The sequence below is a fragment of the Aspergillus japonicus genome (assembly GCF_003184785.1).
Source record: "Aspergillus japonicus CBS 114.51 unplaced genomic scaffold BO86scaffold_25, whole genome shotgun sequence".
Lineage (NCBI taxonomy): Eukaryota > Fungi > Ascomycota > Eurotiomycetes > Eurotiales > Aspergillaceae > Aspergillus > Aspergillus japonicus.
In genome coordinates this window covers 259,962-278,798 of record NW_020291662.1, presented here as the reverse complement: position 1 = coordinate 278,798, position 18,837 = coordinate 259,962, and the positions used below count along the sequence as shown (strand labels likewise).

At 56.8% G+C, this 18,837-nt stretch overlaps 8 protein-coding genes across 8 annotated transcripts; 5 read left to right on the top strand and 3 right to left on the bottom strand.

Annotated features, from left to right (window-relative positions):
• Positions 1-508: 508 nt before the first annotated feature.
• On the top strand, positions 509-2,610 carry BO86DRAFT_448331 (putative MFS multidrug transporter; the record flags this gene model as incomplete). The annotated part of the gene is made up of 7 exons (XM_025676637.1): positions 509-558; positions 715-1,115; positions 1,207-1,701; positions 1,760-1,909; positions 1,976-2,284; positions 2,355-2,449; positions 2,518-2,610. 7 exons carry the CDS (start codon positions 509-511, stop codon positions 2,608-2,610), a joined length of 1,593 nt encoding a protein of 530 aa, XP_025527552.1.
• Positions 2,611-3,705: 1,095 nt separating this feature from the next.
• BO86DRAFT_95848 (uncharacterized protein) lies at positions 3,706-4,216 on the bottom strand. The gene has a single exon (XM_025677831.1). The coding sequence runs from the start codon at positions 4,072-4,074 to the stop codon at positions 3,778-3,780; it is 297 nt and encodes a 98-aa protein (XP_025527551.1). The 5' UTR covers positions 4,075-4,216; the 3' UTR covers positions 3,706-3,777.
• A 932-nt stretch (positions 4,217-5,148) lies between these two features.
• Positions 5,149-5,878, top strand: BO86DRAFT_389391 (uncharacterized protein). The gene has a single exon (XM_025672120.1). It carries the CDS (start codon positions 5,238-5,240, stop codon positions 5,823-5,825), a length of 588 nt encoding a protein of 195 aa, XP_025527550.1. The 5' UTR covers positions 5,149-5,237; the 3' UTR covers positions 5,826-5,878.
• Positions 5,879-6,337: 459 nt separating this feature from the next.
• BO86DRAFT_389390 (putative mitochondrial carrier protein (Rim2)) lies at positions 6,338-8,098 on the bottom strand. The gene is made up of 4 exons (XM_025672119.1): positions 7,809-8,098; positions 7,691-7,747; positions 6,957-7,611; positions 6,338-6,900 (listed from the first exon to the last, which is right to left on the bottom strand). Exons 1-4 carry the CDS (start codon positions 7,937-7,939, stop codon positions 6,691-6,693), a joined length of 1,053 nt encoding a protein of 350 aa, XP_025527549.1. The 5' UTR covers positions 7,940-8,098; the 3' UTR covers positions 6,338-6,690.
• A 787-nt stretch (positions 8,099-8,885) lies between these two features.
• On the top strand, positions 8,886-14,374 carry BO86DRAFT_96267 (uncharacterized protein). The gene is made up of 7 exons (XM_025677832.1): positions 8,886-9,361; positions 9,433-9,483; positions 9,547-9,748; positions 9,799-10,896; positions 10,949-11,246; positions 11,312-12,047; positions 12,100-14,374. Exons 1-7 carry the CDS (start codon positions 9,020-9,022, stop codon positions 14,212-14,214), a joined length of 4,842 nt encoding a protein of 1,613 aa, XP_025527548.1. The 5' UTR covers positions 8,886-9,019; the 3' UTR covers positions 14,215-14,374.
• Positions 14,375-14,377: 3 nt separating this feature from the next.
• Positions 14,378-15,544, bottom strand: BO86DRAFT_313307 (D-alanine--D-alanine ligase family protein; the record flags this gene model as incomplete). Its single annotated transcript, XM_025668000.1, has 3 exons — positions 14,378-14,524; positions 14,576-14,755; positions 14,807-15,544. The coding sequence occupies 3 exons, from the start codon at positions 15,542-15,544 to the stop codon at positions 14,378-14,380; spliced, it is 1,065 nt and encodes a 354-aa protein (XP_025527547.1).
• BO86DRAFT_389388 (uncharacterized protein) lies at positions 15,502-16,013 on the top strand. The gene has a single exon (XM_025672118.1). The coding sequence runs from the start codon at positions 15,724-15,726 to the stop codon at positions 15,937-15,939; it is 216 nt and encodes a 71-aa protein (XP_025527546.1). The 5' UTR covers positions 15,502-15,723; the 3' UTR covers positions 15,940-16,013.
• Positions 16,014-16,497: 484 nt separating this feature from the next.
• BO86DRAFT_419154 (alpha-galactosidase D) lies at positions 16,498-18,716 on the top strand (the record flags this gene model as incomplete). Its single annotated transcript, XM_025675109.1, has 5 exons — positions 16,498-16,601; positions 16,648-16,946; positions 17,002-17,058; positions 17,121-17,919; positions 17,981-18,716. 5 exons carry the CDS (start codon positions 16,498-16,500, stop codon positions 18,714-18,716), a joined length of 1,995 nt encoding a protein of 664 aa, XP_025527545.1.
• Between the last annotated feature and the right edge of the window lie 121 nt (positions 18,717-18,837).

Genomic DNA, 18,837 nt, shown 5'->3' with positions numbered 1-18,837 from the left:
CCATGCGATTGGCCGCTCAACGAGTGAGTCAAAGAAAGACTTCTCCGAATTGGAGAAAGTGGAGACGCCGGTTTCCCCAACTCAGAACAGAATTTGCGCGTGCGGCGTTTGCTTTTGCGCGGGTATCGGCCGACACTCGTGCTGCGCTTGATATTCGATCAAGTCATCTTGCAGCAAATGCCATGATAAAGGCGAGCTAGGTCGGTGAGATAAGGCCGAACATCCTGCAGCAACAGGTCACTTGTATAGCGCTGTGGATTCTGCAAATGGGCAAGGAATGCGGAGGGAGATGCCAACTCCGGAGGGCAGCTCAGGCCTCATTATCTGGCGCCCTCGGAGAACATCCCGAGGGAAGATTTCTCCAATTTGGTGTTTTGTGCTTTTCCTCCACAAATCCACCGGCGTCATCCTTCTTAAATAACGTTCACATCCCTGCTCCCTCGTAGAGGTCTGGTGACGAGAGACGACGCACATGTGCTGTTACACATAAACATAACCCGCTCCGCACATGCACATGCTCAGCTACACCAGTGCACTCGGATACGGACCGTCATCACAGTGAAAATCACAAATGCCTCAATACTCCCCCACGGACACCCCGCGGGGTCCTCTCGACGATTCGGGCTCGTCGACCACCGGCACCGTCTTCCTCCCAGAAACCGGCTCCACCACGCCCAACGCCTATCTCGGCGAAGACGAAAAGGGCGTTGCCAGCTTCGACCCCTCGACGCAGGAGATCCAACACCGCTACCTCGAACTCGACACGCCGCTACCCACCCCGTGCATCACCCTCCCGCCCGGCCCTAACCAGTCCGCCCCGCCCGACCCCCCGAACCTCGAGCAATACATCTCTCCGTTCCTGTGGCCGAAATGGCGCAAGTCGATGATGACTTGGATCGCCTGCGCCGTCACCGCGCTGGCCGGATACTCAGCAGGCGAGGTCAGTCCCGCCTCGAGCGTGCTGACGGCGGAGTGGGGGGTTAGCGCGGTGGTCTACAACCTGACCATCACGGTGTTTTGTATCGGATTCGCCCTGGCGCCGATGGTGCTGGCTCCCTTCTCGGAGATCAACGGGCGGCGGCCAATCTTCGTGGCTAGCGGGATTCTCTTCACTGGTGAGTGATTCCCCTTCCCCTTCGCGATATACCCCGGTAGTGTATGCCGTTTCCCGCTCATCAGGGCTAACTTCTCGTCTCCCGCATGCAGCCTCCCTCCTCGCCTGCGGCGGCACACACATCTTCGGCGGCCTTCTGGTGGCGCGGGTCTTGCAGGGGATCGGGGCGTCGACTTTCTCGACGATGGTGGGCGGGGTGATCAGCGACATCTACCACGCGGAGGACCGCAACACGCCGATGGCGCTGTTCTCCGGGGCGGCGCTGTTCGGCACGGGGCTGGCCCCGCTGATCTCGAGCGCGATCGTCCACCACACGACCTGGCGGTGGGTGTACTACTCGCACGCGATCGTGGCGGCCTTCTTCGTGGTGGTGATCTTCTGCTTCTTCAAGGAGACGCGCGGCAGCGTGCTGCTGAGTCGCAAGGCGCAGGCCGTCAACAAGTACTACGAGCAGCTGGAGGCGGCGGGCCACTTCGGGGTGATGCTGGAGGAAGGCAAGGTCCGGCGGATCCGCTGGCGGGTTAAGAGTGACGAGGAGCGGGTGTCGCTGGTCAAGATGATCGGGATCTCGGTGTATCGGCCTTTTCGTACGTTGCCCTTTTCCTAGCTGAGGAGGGAATGTCTTGTGCTAACGGTGGCGAACAGATATGCTGGTCAGCGAACCGGTTGTCTTCTTCTTCTCGCTCTGGGTCTCGTTCAGTTGGGCGGTGCTGTACCTGCAGTTCGGCTCCATCCCACTGGTCTTCCGCACGAACCATGGCTTCAACATCGAGCAGACCGGCGCTGTCTTCACCTGTATGCCTTGACCCATACCTACCCCAGCCCCCCCCCCAAATCAGTTCCCACGCTAACATCCTCAAGCAATGTGCGTCGGCGCCCTCCTCATCACGGTAATCAGCATCTACCAAGACAAGATCGCGCAGCACTACAATCTCCTCCCGCGCACCCCGGAAGCCCGCCTCTATTTCGTGTGCGTGGAAGCGGTGCTGATGCCCATCGGGCTGTTCTGGTTCGGCTGGACCTCGTACTCGTCCATCGCGTGGATCTCCCCGACCATGGCCATCGGGTGCGCCACCATGGGCATCTTCGCCGTCTACCTGGCCGTCTTCAATTATCTGGCCGACACCTATCACCGATTCGCTAGTTCGGCCATCGCCGCGCAGTCGTGCTGTATGTCCCTGTCTCCCTCTCGTTTTCTTCAAAAGGGTATCCAGTGAGGGTTAAATACTGACGGAAATAGGCCGCAACCTCCTCGGCGGCGTCTTCCCGCTGGTCACCAACGCCCTGTTCACGAATGTGGGGTACCCCGGGGCGTCGAGTTTGTTGGGCGGTATTGTACGTTTACTCCCCACTTCTTTTCCGAATCGGTGGTTATAGCAGGAGTGCTAATTTCTTTGATATAGGGAGCCGTTCTGGTCGTCGTGCCCTGGGTGCTGGTCTTCTACGGGCCGAAGATCCGGGCGAAGAGCAAACTGGCCAGTCAACTGGCTCATTGAAAGTTTTTTGTTTTGATAAAAATGGGGGAGGCATTGGGTCTTGCATAGCGGTTCTGTTTCGCACATAATATACTGGTATAGAGGGGTGGACGGGGGTTCACTTAATAGATAGACGCATGGTGGTTACGATTAATGGTAATGAGATGGAGTGTTTACTGCTACGGTTAACTTACAGCTCCTTTGGGATATGCTGGGGGTGGCTGCATGGCTGCATGGATGAGGGCAGGCAAGGGCAGGGCAGGGCTTGTTGCTGGGATGACAGGCTTTGTTGGATCATGTGATCCAGTTGCGCCATCTCCTCTTGTGACTTCCAGAGAACTGACGACGTGCTGAACGCGGGCTTGTTGGGATATTGCCTTCAGCCTTATGGCCTCGTCCAGCCAAGATTCGACCCTTGGCAAATAAGAACCCATGTGTGTATCCTCGCGCACCGCACCGTAGCCGCACCCCTGACCATCGCACCGACAACTCCCCGTAGACAACACAAGTGGTCGACATCTCTCCACATGTGGCGAGTGAATCCTTACTTCAGGTCAAAAGTAACCTCCGACCACCGGTAGGGATAAAGAGAGATACGAGTAGAAGATCATCCAACAGGACCTGCGGCACCGCCCATCTCTACTACACATGCAGTGTATGCAAAGTTATCTACTTTCAGTAAACACAGCAACCCATCCCACCAGCAATATATGTATGTGTATGTGTAGAAGTCGACATATCACACCACAACCCCCCGAAATCGCACCAACCCGCCAACTCCGCACGTGCCTCCCCTGACCACCCATGACGGCCAACGTGCCTTCGGGGGATGTCGTTCCTGCACAGTGGCAATGGGGTCCGGGTGGACTTGACGTCAAAAACCGGGTCCAGAATGTTTGTGCGCGATATTTTTTTTTTCTGGTTATCCAAGCGCAGACCGAAGACGGAGTGGGAGAGTGGAGGGTTTGAGGTTCTGCTTGCCGAAGGGGAAGGATCGTCGTTGGGGTTGGTGTGGGCTGTAACTTACTCCACTTGGTTTGGCTGACGTCAAGGCTTCCTTGTTCTTAGGTTTACATGAGCATAAGCAATATTATGTGTACGTCTGTTGCTTGCTTCATTGGGGAATTGGAGCTAAATTTGCTCATACAGTATGCTTCGATGTGGTCGGACTTTTTGAGTTTATTGGTCTTAGGGCTGGTTGGGGAATAATCTGGGGGGGTTGTTTGGGGGTAGAAGTGAAGAGGAGGAACCTTCGAGGCATTTCGGTGAGGGTGAGCACTGAGCACCAAATAGCCGAAATTCACCACTCAGCCTTATGAGAAACAAGAAATTTACCCCGGATGACTCTGCCCCCCTTTGCTTTCCAATCAGACCCTCCATCGTCGAGGGGATGAAAAGGGCAAAGGGCGAAGATAACAGGGTCCAGGAACCCTGGGATGACCACCACGGCATTAGCATACGTACGCATAGTAACTTCACATCCATAGGTGTAGTAGCAGGACTAGATAAATTGATCCCTCCCGGATAAACCACCCGTAGTGGTCAGGCTGATCACTGGCTCGCAGCTACTTACCTAGTACTCGTACACGAACACCTCTTTGCTTACCCTGCATCAAGATTACGCAAACCCAGCCCAGCCAAGATCCGACCGACGAATCTGACGATCCTCATCTGCCTGCCCTGTCCCCCCCGGCCCGATACTTCCGTCCGTCCATGTCTCGGGCTCTGGTTGCTGATGACGCACCCACGCTTGGGTGCATGCAGGTTTGATGGCCGGCAGGACGCTGGAGCTGGAGCTGGAGCTGGAGCTGGAGCTGTCGCAAAGAGAAAGTCGACGTGGTTTGCACCACACCAGTCAGTCGGCGGTGGTAGGGTTACACGGGCTGTCAATGCTGGTGCCTGTGAGTGGCGAGACTGCGCTGGGGATCAACAAATGGTGTACACTTCGGGGGTTCCGTTCCAGTCGCAAAGTTTGAACTTATTCTTAGCTACCACCCACCAACTCACACCCTTTGGTGTGCTGCGTGTGATGGCTCACATTGTGGATTGGGGGAATGCCGGCCAAAAGGAGGCAGGGCAAGGCACCCGCCACAACCGTACCGCCACAGACAAACAACCCGGCCCTTTGGGGGTCTTGGGTCTCCAATGACGACGAGTTATCCCAGCAAAAGAAACCCAAAATCTAGACACATGGGCAACGTCATTGCCAAGCAGGGAAACAGGAACGCGGCAAGACACTGACTGCTCGCAATGGAATCATAGTGGGGCCTGGGCCGCGTCTCCAGCGCTGTGACTGGTCGAGCCACCCTTCACAACAGCCCTGATTCGTATGAGAGGTTGTCAACGTGGGGGAGCAGGATGGAGATGATCATGCAGTGGACTGGGCTGGGCTGCTATTCTTGTCGTCGACAGGTAAGTCACAGTAACTGACAGTACTTCTTGCGTTTTGCTTGTCGTGAGCCTGGTGGCGATGGAGGATATAAAGACCCTCGTCCCTCGCAGACATCTCTTCAGTTCTCCAGTTCTCTTGCATACATCCATCCATCCTCACTCCTCGGGTCAGGTACCATCTCAATAAAGTTATCGATAATCGATTACCGCTATCTATCTTATCACACCACACCACACCACACCACCACACAAACAAAATGCAGCTCCAGAGCCTCCTCCTGACCACCCTCCTCTCCACCGCCGCCCTGGCCTCCCCTCAGGGCGGCGTCGTCTCCGACGTCGTCTCCGGCGCTGAGTCGGCCGCCACTGACGCCGTTGGCGCCGCCACCTCGCTGGCCAGCGCCGCCTCGACCGCCGGAGCCGCCGGCGCCTCGGACGTGACCTCGCTGGCTTCCTCGGTCGCCTCGGAGGCCACCAGCGCGGCCAGCGACGCCCGCTCCGCCGCCTCCAGCGCCGTCTCGAGCGCGCTCTCCGGCTCCTCGTCCGTCTGGCCCGCGTCCACCACGACGCTGACCGGCACCAACGGCTCCGCGACGGCCACCTCCACCATCTCCGACAGCCTGACCCTGGCCAAGTCCACGTTCACCACCACCCACGACGGCACCACCTCCACCGGCACCACCACCTCCACCGGCACCGTCACCAACATCGCCTCCGCCTCCTCCGCCTCCGCCTCCGCCTCCTCGTCGACCGGTGCCGCCGGCGCCCAGGCCACCCCCGCCGGTGTTCTGGGCTACGGAGTCGCCGGTGTCGCCGGTGTCCTCGGTGTGATGGCTGCTTTGTAAGATCCGTCCTTCAGGATCAAGAGGAGTAGGGATTGTGAGATGGACTGAGTGGTCGGGCTGTGGATAGGGTCGCTGGGATTTGATACCATCCTTTGCTTTTAATGGAATGTTTATGTACATGAATGAGTTAATGCTATGATCCGATCTTTCTATATTTTTTTTTGGTGCTCTGTAGATTGTCAGCGTAATGGATTTCAGGACGCATGGTTGGAGTGAATCCTATGGAATGTATATGTTTTGGAAAGATTCTCGAGTGCTGGGGCTGTCGAAGCCATGTTTAGGATGAAATTAGTGTCACTAATCCGAGTGATCGTACTCCAGGTGATGCTTCTACCGCTCGATAACGTATCGCTATCTGGAACGGGAGCAGGGACCCTTTATCGAGACTGCGCGTGGGATTCGTACAAAATAGACAATACGTCACGTGATATCAGCTCGACACTCAGGACGCGAACAACTGACAAGGCTACGATAACTTTGGAATGATGATTTCTTAGGTGCTAAATGCAGCAGTAGAATGGTTGCTTGACGAAGATGACAAGAAAATTGAAACAAAGCACTGAGCGATCAACGTGGTTGGACGCAAGTAGAGTCTATTCTAAATATATTTCCGGAGTCGCTGACGCTGACAATAACAACAACAACAACACCGGGCACCAAAACAAACGCGCTCAACGCCAACCCAAATGACAGAAACAAAACACCCGAAATGAACTCGTGGCCTGTACAAATCACCCCTCAGACAGTCGGATTACAGGGTATCTATGCGCCACATCTTTTTTTCGCGATCATACAGTCTATAATACATGAGAAGGGAAGCCAGCGGTCGCCGCCTCAAGGTCTCGCCTCGCAGCGGGCCACCCAATCATTGTCTCTCAAGGACTTTGAGAACCAGCTCATACGTCCCGATCGTGATCGCCGCCGACGGAACCGTCCGGAGCAGATGCGCCGTCAACCCGCCGTACAGCGCAATCATCCCCTCCTCCTTCAGGATCAGCCGCGCGCACTGCAGGATGCTGGTGTACTTCTGCCGCCCGTCCGCCATGGGGGCCTGTCGGAGCCGGGTGCGGATGACCTAAAGTACAAAAGCCGTCAGCGGGATTCATCGCTGAAACCAATAGTCCAACTTACCTCGTGAGGATAGGCGATCAGACAAGCCACCATCTTCGACAACCCAGACGCACCGCTCAGCGCCAAGCCCTGCACGAACTGGTTCGACTCGGGCCCGGCTCCCTCCAGGTCAACCCTGGTTGCGATCAGCCCCTTGATGCGCTCGTACATGACCAGATGCAGCGTCGTCTCGATGGTGCCCAGATAGCTCGCCGTCAGACCCCGATACAGACCCTTGGGGCCCTCGTGCCGGAGGATCTGCTGCGTGCAGTCGAGACTGTTCTTGTAGCGGCGGGCGCCCGCCTTGTCCAGCTGCAGGCGCGTCTTGACGACCCAGATGGGGTTGGTGGCGCTGCCTGTGGCGATGCCCGCGCACGCCGCCGACAGGCCGTGCACCAGCGTCGTGTCCTTGTCGCACCCTAGCACCTCCGGCAGCAGCCGCTTGCAGTTGCCGTATGTGTAGAACTTGACCGCGCTGGCCGGCACCACGCCCGTCAGGCTGGGGCCCAGCCCCTTGAACATCCCGCGCCAACCCTCAACGCGGTGGATCGAGAACAGGATGCCGAAGGTCTCGCGGAAGTGGTTGACCGACGAGCGCACGAAGGATTGTCGTATCTGGTGGGGGTGTGGTGTGAGGCGGGTGTTGGATTGGGTCTGGTAGTAGTCGGTTTGGAGGCTGTAGAGGAAAGGGACTGTTAGTTTCTCTGAGAAAGGTGCTGGAAGGCGAAGCTAGCAGCCTGGAGGGAAGCGCTTACCGGGTGCGGAGAACGTCAAGAGGACTTGTCACGATAGCGGTCACCATCCCGCCGGTCCTGCAGGTCGATTAGCTTTCTCTTTCGGTGAAGTCAAGACCAGCTGCAGTAGATTACTCACGCGCCGGCGATCAAATGAGACCATGATCCCAGACTGGAGGTGTTCACGCGGTCGGGCACGGTGTCGGTCGGAAGTGTGGGCGGAAGCGGTTCTCCAGATGCACCGCCTGTCTTGCGAACAACGGTCTGCATCGTTGCCATGGAGGAAGTCGATGGGTGATATTCCGGTGTTGCTCAGTAGGTTTAAGAAGAGATCGACAGACAAAATCACAAGTGGCAAGAAACGCAGACGGGGAATTGTAGGAAGAGGAGTGGTTTTGCTCGGCCAGGGCCTGGGTCGATGGATTCAGGAAAGTTTTTTTTGCGGCGTTGGAAAGATACTTCCGGGCGGCGAACCCCAGGCGGTCAGCCTCTGTTGCTGGAATCATGTGATCCACCTGTCACTTCCCCGTCATTACTCATCCCTCATCCCTCATCGCTCATCGCTCCGCCGCTGACTCAGCCCTGCATGCTCTGCGCGATAAGGGGAATGCAATGGAGGTCAGAGCTGGTGGGCTTATCGTGAAGCAGATGTGAGGCACGAAGTACGAAAGATGACCCTTGCACACACCACACACCATGAGAGTCTGTGCCTGACTGCCTCTGCAGCTCTTCCTGCACGGCTATCCCGGCCATCGACGGCTTCTGGGCGACCAGGCAGTAAGGCAGCCACCAGCTGGCCAACGGCTCCACTTTCTCCCGCCGATTCTCCACCGACTGCATCCAGACTTCGACTTCCCCAGACACACTCACTGATAACAACATGACACTGACACACTCTCTCAACGCATCTCACACCACACCCAAAGCTCGACACACTCTTCGTGCCATGAGCGCAATCACCTCGCCATCTCAATTCTGATTCTCTGGGCATAACACACATTCTTCTCTTCTCTCACTCTCATACCCCCCGAGCCTCGTATTCATCCCGTTAGGCGCGGGTTAGGCCGCACAATCCGCTCAGCTCGTCCGGTCGCGCAAGGGTCCAATCTCCCGTCGACCCGCACTCCAGCAATGGCCAGCACGATCATCCTCAGCCTCATCCGCCCCTTGACCACCTGACACCAGACTAATGCACTGCACTAAAGCGTTCTTCAGCTAGTCCCCCGATTTTAAATATGCCTGATCGCCCCGGATTCGCGCCGACGGGCGCTCCTCCCCTCCCCTGCATCTCCGACCGCGCGCGCAAACCCCTCCGATTGCATGGCGGCCATCTAGCCGTACGAGCGCACCATGTCCGATAAGAAACCCAATCCCAAGCCTGCAGCTGCAGCCTCTGCGCCAACCCCGCCCACGGGAACCGTCGCAGACACCAAGGAGCCCAAGAGCCTGGACGACCTGTGGAAAGAGGCGCTCGATCGCATTGCGGCGGAAAACAATGTCAGCCTGGAGGAACTGCAGACCCGAGGCGATCAATGGTCCGACGCCGAGAGCGGGCTGCAGAAGGCGTCCAAACTGTTCGAACATTCGCGACGGCCCGGCGACCGCAAGGATAAGGTGATGAAGTCGGTGGCCGGGTGTCTGGACTGGGTGGACTCGGGGGTCACCTTCGTCAAGGGGCATGTTTCTGGCACGGTGAGGGGGACATTATTTTTGGCTGGGTTTTGAATGCAGGGACTGACGTTTCTTCCCATCGCGACGTCTAGTATGCGGTGCCTGCGCAGCTGGTGGCTGGGTCGATTCTGTACATGATTCAGGTGAGAACGGGACAGAAGTGATATCATCCCATTGTTGGGGCCAGTCGGCTGACGCATGCACAGGCGGCTAAAGATATGTCGGAGGATTTCGATTTGATCGAGTCGACGTTTGAGACGCTGAACATCGCGCTCCAAGACATCGGCGACCTTCGACACCGACAGTTCGATAAGTCCAACTTCTTGCGCCGATTGACCGACATTCTCATCGCCATGGTGGACTTTTGCTCCTTCAGTGGAAGGGTCTTCAGCGAGTATAGTCGAAAGCGTGGGTCATACGTTGCTTGCTGCCTGTGCCTGAAAGCTGATTCGCGACAGGACTGTACATACGGGCGCTTTTGAAAGGACGGAACAAGGAAATCATGGCCAAATGCGACCACGTGCAAAAGGTCATTCTGCTGTTCCGCGCCACCTTGCCGATCCAGATCCTCAACGTGGTGGAGGGCATGGGCGAGAAGATCGAAAACCTCCCCACTAGCTTCATTCAAGCGCTGCAGGACATGAAGATCAAATCTTCTGACTTGCAGCCGCTGTGGGGTAAGGCGAGTGCGCTGGAAAAGATCAAGGAAACTCTGAAAAACAGCAAGGACCTCGATCCGGACACCGAAGTTCGCGTCGAGACGCAGATGAAATTGGTGCGGAAGCATCTCGTGCCGGGGACCTTCTCGTGGTCCGAAACGGATCCGGCCTACAAGTCGTGGGCGACCGGCCACAAGAATCCCTTCATCTTTGTCTCGGGAGAAGCAGGCACCGGCAAGACCTTCTTCGCGTACCACTGCTATTTGTCGATTCAGGAGCAGAGCAAGCGGTACCGTATCGCCAATGACAAGAATAATCCCGACCAGCGACGAACGATGTTGGCGGCCTACTTCCCCTTTGAACCGGGTAGACAGGAGTCACAGTCGTTCCGGAATGTTCTTGCGTACATCCTGGTGCAGATTGCCGACCACGACATTAAGCTCTGCGAGTCAATCGCAAAGGACCTGATCGCCTCAAAGATCTTCAAGGGCGGACAGAACGACAAGCAAGAAGAGAAGCTCAAGTTCTTGTGGAACAACCTTCTCGTGAAGAAATTCGAGAAAACCCCTGAAACCTCGAGAGACGTGTTCATCCTGCTGGACGGCGTGGAGCTCATGGAGGAGTCCGACCGCAGACGCATGCTCGAGTTGTTTCAAACCTTGAACTCGGACAAGTGTGGCATCCGGATCCTCATGACCGGAACCACGGATGACTCGCTCTACGACACGGTCTTTGGGTTCACCAAATGTCCTAAGATCGATCTCATCGCCAAGACCAAGGCCGGGGGTGACTTTGAGCGGATCATCGAGGCTCGCATCAACGGGTCCGAGGTCTTGAAGTCGTTCAAGGATTCCACTCGTAGTGCTATTGAGCGCAAACTACTGCAGAACCCGAGCCGTGAGTACTTTCGTGGGGTCTTGGCTATGTGATTTGAACTGACGCCGCTCAGGAGTCATGTCCTCGGTGGATCTTACCTTGACCATGATGGAACAATCGGAGGGAGACGAAACATCTGCCTTGGCTAAGATCGATAACGTCAATAGTCAAGAAGGCTTGTACACCGCGATGATTGAGATTGTCCGCGCCAAACGAAGTGAGATGGACCGCCGAATCGTCGAAACGATATTTGCCCTATGCACATATGCCAAGCAACCGTTGACTGTGTATGATCTGCAAGAGATTATTGACCAGGAGCCTAGCTTTGGTAGTTTCAATGTAGCCGGCGAGATCGAGGGAACACTGTCCAGGTGTGTATCTGGTTAACGACGAGGAGCTACGCTGGGATTACGCTGACTATTATCTGCTATCCTAGTTTGTTGTATACAATCAACTATCAGCCGGTGGATGCGCAGACGAGCGCGGTGGCGAAGGAGGGGCAGCCGGAAGGCCCCATCACCGAGGCAGCTCGACTGGAGAAGAAGATAAGCGAAAGCAAGCAACAGCAGGTTCTCTTCCGCCAACCTGCCTTCCGAGATTATCTGGAACAGTCCGTGAACAACATGATCCCTGATCCGATCGAGTCAAGGGTGTTCTTCTTTCTGAAACTGGGTGGCATTCTCTGCGACCGAGATCCCCAAGGCGCGAACCTTCGAAAGGCTCTGCAAGAGTATGCCGCGCAGTGGTTCTTGCAGCACCTCAAAGACATCAGTGTGAAACATACCACGCCGAAACAAGGATTGCAGATCGTCGAGGCACTGGCACGGATTCTGACGAATGAAAACGATGTCTGTCGAGTCTTCGAAGAGCTCCGTCAGAAGCAGGATGACGACAACGCGGATGTGGACTTTGACCTTTACGACATGTCCACCGATCTCGACAAGTCAGGTGGCTATAACCTGAAGGTTCTGATGGCGTGGGCCCGGAAGATGAGCTTTCATGATGAGGAGGGATTGTCACCGCGCGCCAAGGCTTGGGTCGAAAAGATCATCATGCAGCCGGGAAGCGTTCTCGAACAGCTGGCCCAAGGGCATATCGAGAGCTGGACGGAAAAGGTGACCTACAACGAAGCCAAGATCCCTTATAAGTTCATTTGCAGGGCTTTGTGGCCGGTACGTATCTCTCTCGACCGAGCATCAGCAGTTCACACTAATAGTCTTGCAGACTGGGAACTTTCCAGAAGGGGACAACAATACTCATTGGTACTTTCCTTACGTTTTAGCACCAAGGGCCAGGCACATCCTGGAATATGGCAAGGCTGAAATGTTTACAACCCCAGTCAAGACCGCACGCTGTCGAATCGCCGCAGGACTGGTGTTGCATTCTATAGCGGACAGCGAAGAGAAGGACCTTGCGGCAGAGTTCTATCAGACAAACTTGGATGACAAGACCACGCCCGGCCCGGAGCGGTTTTATTCTTATTTGGGGCTTGCGGAGTACCACCGTTCGAAGCAGGACCAGGCCGAGAGTATGGATGAGGAGGAGATACGGGAAGGCTGGAAGCGGGTCGTAAAATACGCCGACCTTGCACTAACCGCCCGTACCGAGGAGAAGGGCGCCCTTGGCTCCGAGCTGAGCGACGAGCGATGTACCAATGCTTTCCTTCTCAAAGCTCATGCCTTGCAGGAACTGGGCGAAAATGAACAGGCAATCGAGACCTGTGAGGAAGCTCTGCGGGAGGGTCTCGAGTACACCCAGCAGCTCTTGGAACTTCTCACGAGCATCGTCAACATCCACGGCAAGAAGGGTGAATGGAGCAAGGTGATTGATGCCGTCCGCCGTCAGCAGCCGAAGATCCGATCGGAATGGCTGTGGTTCCGATCGACCGATTTCACCAATAAGAAGGACCTCTTCCGTCGAGCCGCCGTTGAAACAAGACGAGTCGATTATCTTCTGCAGACCTTCCAGGACTCTGTAGACTACTGGCAGAAACTGGATCCGGCCCGGGCGCAAGCCACACAGTTTGAGCTTGCCTTCATATACCGACGAGACGCACGTGCGACCAAGATGGCGGAGCACATACTGGACAACATGCTGGCCACTCTCACAGAGTCGCAGATTGCGATCCTGCTGATGAGCTCCATTTTCCCGGAGATGGTCGATATCCAACACGAGAACTTCACCGTGACACGATCGGCCACTGTCCGTGCGGAGTCGATTACAAAGCTGGAGAGACTGATCAGTACGTACGAGCGGGCTCCAATTCTGGAGTCGATCCAGTTGGCAGAGGCCTTTCTGGTATTGGGGAAGATGCATCGGGAGGTCGGGAACCTGGGGAAAGCCAGACTCCATGCTGACCGCGCATTCAATATCTGCATCGCTGATCTGGAAGACTCGATTGGGTCGAACGATGTCTATGCATTTCGCTTGCTGGCGAAAGTCCTTATGTTCTTGGATTTGGATGTGGATGCGCAGGTCGCTTTGTCGCTTCAGATGTCTGTGGTCGACCGGAGCTATGATGACTATGCTAATGCTAATTTCAACTCGACTGAGCAACCCGCTGAGCCAGAGGTGGTTCAGGGCGACGGGGAACCAAACACCGAGGTGGCAAATGGGGCAGAATGCCAGCCTCAGGCTGACTCAAGTGAGACAGGAAAGGAAGCAAACGAGCCATCTGCGGACTCGACACTTACCAACGTCGTCTCCGAAAGCCAAGGATCGGACGGCAACGAGACCTCGGCCACATCACTTCCGTCCGAGCAAGCCGAGGCCGCTGACACTGATGCGAAGGTATCCAGCTTGACTGTGGCGCCAATCACGCAGAAAAATGGAGAATCGCCCGCTGTAAATGGCCAGTCCACGTCCGAGGTATCAGGGGTCAACGGCCACACGACCGACCAGCCAGAGTCCACTTCAGCAGCCCCGCTGACAGACGGCTCCTCCACGAAACCCACACAACCCGAAATCCCCGACATCTCCGCATCTCAAGACACGATCGACATCACTAATGGGATCACCTGTAACGGACCCTGCATGGACCCGCCATTCGAGATGAAGACCTTCGGGCCGAAGGGTCCCAAGATGTACTTCTGTCTCGACTGTGCGACCGTGGATTTCTGCGAGGACTGCTACCGGAAGCAGATCGCGTTTTATGATGAGACCGGTGAGGGCTTTTGGTTCAAGTGCTGCTGGGCGCGGCACCGGTATCTGCCGCAGCCGATTGATGACTGGATGGGGGTGAAGGATGGGGTGATTCGGATTGGGAGGAAGGAGAAGCTGTGGAAGGATTGGATGATGTCGGTGAGGGATCGGTGGAAGAGGAAGATCAATGAAGTTTGATGGCGTCTATTGATTGGAATCTAATGATTGGAGCCTATCTGAGAACAAGTTATGATAATGCTTAATCTTGATATCTTATTGGATATTGAACGAGAGCTGCAACTGTTCAGCAACTGGCTTTTTGGCCCTTGATACGACTTTTCCGGGGGTTTCTAACTAATGGCTACGCTTTCAGACCACGATGCGGACCCGTCCGCTTGAGTGCACTCTGCACGATATGATCGATCATTTCCTCGAACGAGACGCCATTATGCTCGGCGATGAGCGGCAGCTGCGACCAGCTTGGGAGCAACCCCGCCAACGGATTGATCTGTGAGCGTCAGCAAAGGTCACCTAGATGGGAGCCTATAAGGTTACAGACCTCCATGACGTGAGCAACCCCAGCTCCATCCATGCGAACATCGACGCGGCCCCCATCACGGCACCGCAGCGCCGTCCACGCCCGCAACGCAGTCTCACAAGCCGAGTCCGCCTCTTTGTCCTCGCGGGTGACCTTGACCTCATCCGCCTCCCCATTCCAATCATCCGATGACTTGGACTTCTCCGTCGTGAACTCGACCGAGCCCTTGTCCCCTTTAGCTCGCGACCAAACAATCTCATCCACGCCAACCACCCACGCATCCGCCCCCGTCCCCAGAATCCCGACCGTAAACTCCCTCCCCGGGAGAAACGACTCGACCAAAACCCCCAAAGAAGAGGGACTCGCCGCCCGCAACACATTCACCACGCGCACCAGCTCTTCGTCCGAGGCCACCCGATTCCCCAGGGCAATCCCCTTGGACGAGCCCTCGGCCAACGGCTTGACAAACAGCGGCCACCGCCGGGGCCCGAGCAACGTCTCTGCATGCCGCGAGCGGCGCATCTGTCCTAGGATCTCCTCACCACTCAATTCTTCATTATCGCCCACGTGGTCAAAATGGACGACCGCAAACGGCGCCGTCGCGACCCCGAAATGCTCCAGCACCATCTTGGTGCGCCCCTTGTCCAGACACAGGGCCATGATCGCGGCGTCGGAGAAGGTGCGCGGGATGCGGTGCGCCTCGAGCACGGCGGCGACCTGCGCCTCGCGCGCGGGGCCGTACACGCCCTCGGTGATGTCGAAGGCCAGATCCCATTTTGGGGTTTCGGGATTGAGGTGGGCGAGCAGGGCGTGGATGCTGGGGATGGGGAGGACGGTGTGGCCGTGGGATTGGAGGGCGGCCGTGATGGCGGGCGCGGCGGCGCCGACTTCGAGGTGCGAGAGGGAGGCGGCGGGGTGCTGGTGGAGGGCGTAGACGGCGGGGTCTTCGTAGATCAGGGCGACTGTTAGGGGGTGTTTGGTTTTGGTCATGTTGGGTGGGCTGCGGGTTGTCAGGTGGGAAAGGGGTGTATGAGATAGTTCGTGGGGATGGTTTGGGATTCTGGGAGGTATCGAGGGGATGTGCAGCTGGCTTCTGTTCAGGGGCTTCTTTTATGAATGAGCAGTGGCGACAGAGTTGCGGTGTGAGATGGTTCAGGATCTACATGGTAATGGGTAGTGGGTTCCTGGTTTGGCCTGCATGTGCTGTGCTTTGTTGGCGGGTGGCTTCCGTGGATGCTGATCGATGGATTGAGACGCATCGGTTTGGCGCATGCTGCAAGCCATCCCTTCGAGAGTCGGGCTATTTACAACAATCGATAGGTTGTGAATTCTCGCCAGGGGGGATTGGTGTTGGAAGTTCCTGGAAAGCTAGAAAGGCAGCATGAATGCAACAAATCACAACGGATTTGCCTGCGTTCTTTCGGCGGGTTCGGATTGCGCATTGCATCATATAAATCCAGCTCAGTTATTGGAGAATACCAACCAGAAGTTATGCACAGAGGCATCTGAAATTGAGGTCAATTGAGGTCAATGGATTTCAAAGTCTACATGTAAACGGTCGCATCATACCTGAACGCAGGAAAGGTTGAATCTATCGCTCGGAAGAGCTGGATCTTGTTTTGTAGAGTAGAGGATTACATGACTCGAGCAGACCTAATAACCCCCTCAAGGCGTAGCACGCGCTGACTGGTGGAAACTGCAAACAAGCGTCATGTCCAGCATGGCAAGATTTCCTTTCCCCTCATCTTCCATTCTGCAGGACCGGTTAATTAGCGGAGGCTAATGCAGTGTGACGGAGAGGCATCAAGTCAGGGCTTCGGCTAATATTTGGCTTAGCCTCGCCAACTTCCCCTCATACCATGCAGTGACCTATACGCATACGGCTATAAAGGAGCAGATCTACCTCCGCATTCCTCCTCTTCCCCATACCCCGGATTCCAACAATGTCTGCCCTTCTCGCCGTGTCGCTGCTGTCGGCTGCAGCTGCAGCTGCACCGTCGCTTTACCCACGACTGCAAGATGGATTGGCCCAGACACCACCCATGGGGTAGGACCACACCCTCAGCAGACAAGACCTCCGCTAAAGCATCCAGATGGAACACATACAACCACTATTCCTGCTCCCCCAACGAGACCATCGTCCGGTCCAATGCCAAAGCGTTGGTGGACTTGGGCCTCGACTCGCTGGGCTACCGCTATGTCACCACCGATTGCGGGTGGTCGGTGGCCGACCGGTTGGCCGATGGGTCCCTGACCTGGAATCCGGACCTGTTTCCCCGGGGCTTTCCAGCGTTGGGGGAGTATATCCACGATCTGGGGCTGTTGTTCGGGGTCTACGGAGACGCAGGGATTCTGCTATGCGGCAGCCCGCCGAACAACACGGGCAACTTGGGTATAGCCCCACCCAATATTGATATGAGTGGGATTCTAACTGCTGCTTGTAACAGGCCACGAAGAGCAGGATGCGCAAACATTTGCCTCGTGGAAGGTGGATTCGCTGAAATGTAAGCCCCTGCCCTTAGTACACACCTCTTTATCAAGTTGCAAACACTTACATTCACTGCAGACGACAACTGCTACTCAGACGCAGCGACAAACTTCCCCAACGTCAACTACGCGCCCAGCACCTCCCCCTCCTCACGCTACGCCACCATGTCCCAGGCCCTCTCCCAACTGAACCGCACCGTGCTGTTCCAGGTCTGCGACTGGGGCGTGGACTTCCCCGCGCTCTGGGCCCCCTCGCTGGGCCACACCTGGCGCATCGGCAACGACATCATCCCGGCGTGGCGCACCGTCTACCGCATCCTCAACCAGGCAGTGCCGCAGACGGACGTGGCCGGACCGGGCCAGTGGCCCGACCTCGACATGCTGGAGGTCGGCAACGGGGTGCTCTCGCCGGCCGAGGAGCAGACGCACTTCTCGCTGTGGGCGATCCTGAAGAGCCCGCTGGTCATCGGGGCCGCGCTGCGCGACGAGGCCACGGCCATCAGTGAGAGCTCGCTGGCGATCCTCAAGCAGGCGGAGGTCATTGCGTTTAACCAGGATGCGCTGGGCACGAGCGCGAGTCTGCGGCGTCGGTGGTCGGAAGACGAGTATGAAGTCTGGAGTGGCCCGTTGTCTGGGGGCAGGACCGTCGCGGCGCTGGTGAACTGGCGCAACGAGTCGCGCGAGCTGACCCTGGATCTGCCGGATATCGGGCTGCAGTATGCCGGCCGTGTGAAGAATATCTGGGATGGGAGTGTGGCGGAGGGGGTGCGGATGTCGTACACGGCGACGGTGGCGGGCCATGGGACGATGCTGCTGGAGCTGAGCAATACTATCGCCGAGGGGGTTTATCCTGAGGACGTGTTCGGGGAAACATCCGGGTAAGTGGGGAGCGTGGTACCATTTTGCTGGACGATGAGCTGACCGTGGGATGCAATGCAGGACCACCACCACCTTCTCGCCCATCTACGCCCTCACGACCAGCAAGAACTACACTTTGACCATCACCCTATCCAAGCCGCTCTCTTCATCCACCGCGATCCTCATCTCCACCGGCTCCAACACAACGACCACCCGCCTCACCATCCCCGCCTCCACCACGAGCCTCACAACATCCGTCTCCCTATCCGCCTCCTCCAACGCAACCCTAACCCTGCACCACCCCTCAACCACCACCCTCCCCATAACCTCAATCACCTTAACCCGACCACAAGGAACCTACGCCCCCAGCACAGACTTCACCCTCTCGGGCACGGCAACCCTAACCACCTGCGGAGCAGGGTACTGTCTCCCGGTAGGCAGCAAACTAGGCTACTTGTCCCCGTCCGGCTCCGCCCGCACAACCATCCACGCCTCCTCAGCAGGCACCAAGTACGTGGAACTGGACTACATCAACAACGAGATCGCCTTCGACTCGTCGTGGGACGCGGGCCGCAACGCCCGCAACGTCACGATCAGCGTGAATGGCGGGGCGCCGGTGCGGCTGGAGGTGCCCCTGAGTGGTCGGCACAGCGAGCTGTTTGGGCCTGGACTGGGGTGGTGGGATCGTGCGACGCTCGGGGTGAGCGTGGACGGGTGGACGGTGGGCGGAAATGAGGTGGTGGTTGGGAATGTGGGCGGGGACGAGGGGGTGCAGAGTTATGGGGCGGATTTGGTGGGGGTGAGGGTTTTTGATTAGCGCTGTGAGCTTGTATATGTGGTTGTGGTGTGAATACAAGGGAAGGGGGCTGAGCTGGATGAGGTGCTGGAGGTGTGGGGGTGTGTTGAGGATTTTTTCTGTAAGAGTTGTACTCGCTACG

Bases quoted from the DNA above. Each gene is read 5' to 3' on its own strand.
- BO86DRAFT_95848 (XM_025677831.1), bottom strand. From the start codon at position 4,074: ATGGATGTGAAGTTACTATGCGTACGTATGCTAATGCCGTGGTGGTCA.
- BO86DRAFT_389391 (XM_025672120.1), top strand. From the start codon at position 5,238: ATGCAGCTCCAGAGCCTCCTCCTGACCACCCTCCTCTCCACCGCCGCC.
- BO86DRAFT_389390 (XM_025672119.1), bottom strand. From the start codon at position 7,939: ATGCAGACCGTTGTTCGCAAGACAGGCGGTGCATCTGGAGAACCGCTT. The intron at 7,748-7,808 runs GTGAGTAATCTA...ATCGACCTGCAG, and splicing joins TCTCATTTGATCGCCGGCGC to GACCGGCGGGATGGTGACCG. The intron at 6,901-6,956 runs GTAAGTTGGACT...TTTGTACTTTAG, and splicing joins TGATCGCCTATCCTCACGAG to GTCATCCGCACCCGGCTCCG.
- BO86DRAFT_96267 (XM_025677832.1), top strand. From the start codon at position 9,020: ATGTCCGATAAGAAACCCAATCCCAAGCCTGCAGCTGCAGCCTCTGCG. The intron at 9,484-9,546 runs GTGAGAACGGGA...ACGCATGCACAG, and splicing joins CGATTCTGTACATGATTCAG to GCGGCTAAAGATATGTCGGA. The intron at 12,048-12,099 runs GTACGTATCTCT...ATAGTCTTGCAG, and splicing joins TTTGCAGGGCTTTGTGGCCG to ACTGGGAACTTTCCAGAAGG.
- BO86DRAFT_389388 (XM_025672118.1), top strand. From the start codon at position 15,724: ATGGGTAGTGGGTTCCTGGTTTGGCCTGCATGTGCTGTGCTTTGTTGG.